At 41.5% G+C, this 3,958-nt stretch overlaps 1 protein-coding gene across 1 annotated transcript; it reads left to right on the top strand.

Moving 5' to 3' along the window:
• Positions 1–349: 349 nt before the first annotated feature.
• LOC129717123 (putative uncharacterized protein DDB_G0286901) lies at positions 350–1,555 on the top strand. Its single transcript, XM_055666967.1, has one exon. The coding sequence runs from the start codon at positions 350–352 to the stop codon at positions 1,553–1,555; it is 1,206 nt and encodes a 401-aa protein (XP_055522942.1).
• Positions 1,556–3,958: the final 2,403 nt, after the last annotated feature.

The following is a 3,958-nucleotide window of genomic DNA, read 5'->3' as shown; positions in this document are numbered from 1 at the left end:
TCTCACCCTTAATCAATCACGGATTCAAAGAACCGCACCGTCAGCTTTCATTAACGCAGAATTAAGAGCACCAAGTTCGGTAAGCAGTTCACGCACCAACCAAGTGCTATCGTCAATACGATTTGGCGAGACAGAGGAGGCAGAGATCTCTAGAGAACAGCAAAGATTAATTTACGTAAGAAATAGTTTAGGAAATTTTGACAGCGGGTCAGATAGCAGTGACGAGGACCCAAACGAGACAGCAGCTCAGGAACAATTACAAGTACTAAAACAAAGCTTTCTAGAAGCGAGTCGAGAATTTGAGGAGACACTTAGAAAACTCAAATTTGGCGAAAACATCCCAGACGATATGGCCTATGAATTTCCAAAAGCCGATGCATTGCAATGCATCCCCGAATTTAATGGGTCTAAGGACGAGCTAGAGGCGTTCCTCTACCACGTTCAACATTTCGCAGACGAGATTCCCGATAATGAACCTCAGACTGCATTAATATATGTAGTTTTATTAAAATTAAAAGGCAAGGCTGCAGCAGCATTGCCACGAATTAGGGCAGTAACCTGGCCAGCAGTCAAGCGAAATCTGATAAAAGAATTCGGGACTGTGCAGGCGATAGAAGTTGTGATAAAGCAAATTGAGACGTTACGACAGGAGCCAAACGAAGAATTTAACTCATACAAAAGACGCGCTTCAGATATAAAAGAGTTATTAGATGTATATGAAGACGGTGGAGGTAACTCCGCCATGGAAAAAAGTCTCCGATTGCACTTCATAGGAGGTTTAAGAAATAATCACTTGAAACAGATGGCCCGTGGCAAGCGAAATTTGAGCTTGGATGGACTTATGGAATTTTTAGAAGAACAGTGCGAGGAATGTGAGCAGCTCGCTGACATAGAAAACAGAATGCGTGGTCTCGATTTACTCGAGCGGCAGCAAGGCGCGCAAGGAAGACGGTGGCAATCTAGCCCGCCGAACAATAACGCTCGCCAAAGAGAAAATTCGAATGGTAATAGACCTTATCAAAACAATTTCAATAGCCAGAACAATAACAATCAACGGCGAGACAATAATTTTCGCCGCGAAAATTATCAAGGGGCTAATTACGCAACAAATGCTCGCGATAACGGTGGGCGACAAAATTTTGAAAATAATGAGCGTTCTTGGAGACAAAATTCAGAAAATTATCCAGGACCGCCACCGGCAAATAGAAATAACAGAAATCAAAATAGAGACAGCCCGAGGTATGACAATTACGACCAAAATAATCAGAGAAACAACAACTATTCACGAGACAATCAAAGACAAAATAATGGGTGGAACCGCAACACACGCGGGTCGCCACCGTGGAACGGGATAGTTAACAATCGCGCGTCACAGGATTGGCGATACGAGCCAGGGTACGCATCAAATCGGGAACATAATAATAGCAACAATGTGAATGGTCCCAGAGCAGGAACATCTGGTAGCAATAATTACCATACTAACAGTCACGGCTACAATGGCGGTTATAATCAGTCAGGCCAATATTATAATCAACATCAGCAACCAAAAAAATAAATAGTGGGGGCCTCGTCAGCAATGCAAACCGAGCGCCCTAAAGAGCATTAGGAATAAGTAATTTTAATAAGATTGACACCGGACTACAAAGTCATGGTATCATGGATCCATTCGCGAAAGAATATTTTAATGATGATTTCGCAGAAATATGCGAGAATGTTGACTGGCGGAGATGTACCAATGAACCCAGCAACATAGAAATTTCCGACTGGGAGACAGCGTGTAACCACATACGAGACAATAGTGTCTGTGTGGTTAAACGAAGTTATTTTGATGTCAGCCGACACCTTATGATTACATTGCTGGCACGGCAAAATGTGCAGCAAACATTAAATTTTATCCTAGATACGAGCGCATGTGCGACTATGTTAAGTGCACATGTAGTAAAACGATTCAATGTATCAATTAACACGTGAAACACTAATACTTTTGAGGGTATCGGACGTGAAGTCGTAAAGACTTTAGGAACCGTCATCCTAGATTTAATCGTCGGAGATTTTCTAATCCCGACCGAATTTCACATATTAAATGATTTGCCATCTGACGGAATAATCGGCGTTGAATTTTTGAAGAAGCATACCCTACAAGTAGGAAATAATTTCGATTACATCGTTTTCAAAAAGTATGGAAATACAGGTCCAGACGATATGAGCCCATGGAGCGTGCCAAAGGAAGAAGTCCTTAGCCGGCATGTTTATTTAGCAGCTCGAAATAGGGTGCTAGTACAAAATGAATTGCGAGACATTTTCACTATAGACGGAGAGAAATCAATTGAATCAAACGACATGAGTTGTGAAGAGCACCTCACCCGCCGTGACGAAATACCAGAAGACAAAGTATTAAATTCAGAGAACATACTAATGCGCGAAGTAAACCTAGACTCAAGGCTCGATTGTGACCTATTGGAGCACAAGTTGACACCGGAGTCAAAAGGCATGGAACGTATCAGAAAATTACGACAGGTGTTAGACTTAGCCCATTTATCTGACTCAGAATTCGAAATAATCAAAACAATTGTGGAAAATTATGCAGATGTTTTCTTTTTTGAGGACGACAGGCTAACTATTACTGACGCCGCGACACATAGGATTGAAACTTCATCTGAGATTCCAATTAATAAGCGGCAATACCGATTTCCTGAGGCTACGAAAAGGCACATAAATAAAGAAATCGAAGAAATGAAGGCGCAAGGCATAATAAAACCTAGCACAAGTCCTTGGAATGCACCGGTACTATGCGTACCAAAAAAACCAGATGCCGACGGCAACAAAAAGTATCGCATCGTGGTTGATTTTAGAGCTTTGAATGAGGTGACTAAACCTTTTGTATATCCGATACCACTTATCAACGAGATATTGGATAATGTGGGGAAAGCGAAATATTTTTCTTCCATCGATTTAAAATCGGGCTTTTATCAAGTCCCAATAGACCGCCGTGATGCGGCAAAAACGGCTTTTTCTACGCCAAAAGGCCATTTTGAATTTACGCGAATGCCAATGGGGTTGAAGAACAGTCATTCAACTTTTCAAAAGCTAATGAATACTGTTTTGTTTGAGATCGGGGGTGTAAAAGCATTTGTCTACCTCGATGATATTATAGTTTTTGGCGACACAATCGCCGATCACAATGTTAATCTGCGTAAGATACTGCAAGCATTGCGTAAACATAATTTGAAAATTGAGCCATCGAAATGCCAATTTCTAAAGAGAGAAATATAATATTTGGGTCATGTCATTAATGAAAACGGCATTAAGCCCACAAATGCAAATATACAGGCCATACAAAGCCTTAAGCCGCCCACTAACGTAAAAGGTATAAGATCGTTCTTGGGCACAGTAAATTTTTACGGAAAATTTATCCCTAACATCGCGGAAAAACGCAAACCGCTCAATGATTTGTTGAAGAAAGACGCTAAATTTGTGTGGGGAAAGGAATGCCAGGAAGCGTTCGAATTCCTTAGAAACGCGCTGATAACAGAGCCTGTTTTAGTCCGGCCAGATTATAAGGACACTTTTGTTATTACGACGGACGCTAGCAATTATGCTATTGGTGCCGTCTTGTCGAATGAAAAATCCATGCACCGGCCGATCGCATTCGCGAATCGGGCACTTGTAGGTGCAGAAACAAGGTATCATATAATAGAAAAGGAACTACTGGCAATTGTATGGGCTGTAGAATATTTCAGACACTACATTTTTGGTCAAAAGTTTATCGTTTACACGGATCATCGACCTCTTATAGCGATTTGGAGGCTTAAAGAGACGTCTCCAACGCTAACAAGACTGAGACTGAAGCTCGAAGGTTTGGAGTGCAGCATCAGATATAAACAAGGAAGCGAGAATATAGTCGCAGATTTTTTATCAAGACTGTCTGACGGGACATGTCAGGGGCAAGAAAGTGCAC

This window comes from Wyeomyia smithii, chromosome 1 (genome assembly GCF_029784165.1).
Source record: "Wyeomyia smithii strain HCP4-BCI-WySm-NY-G18 chromosome 1, ASM2978416v1, whole genome shotgun sequence".
Taxonomy (NCBI): domain Eukaryota; kingdom Metazoa; phylum Arthropoda; class Insecta; order Diptera; family Culicidae; genus Wyeomyia; species Wyeomyia smithii.
Note: the sequence above shows the minus strand (reverse complement) of the source record. Positions and strands in the feature narration are given on the sequence as shown.

Excerpts from the sequence above, each read along its gene's own strand:
- LOC129717123 (XM_055666967.1), top strand. The coding sequence starts at position 350 with ATGGCCTATGAATTTCCAAAAGCCGATGCATTGCAATGCATCCCCGAA.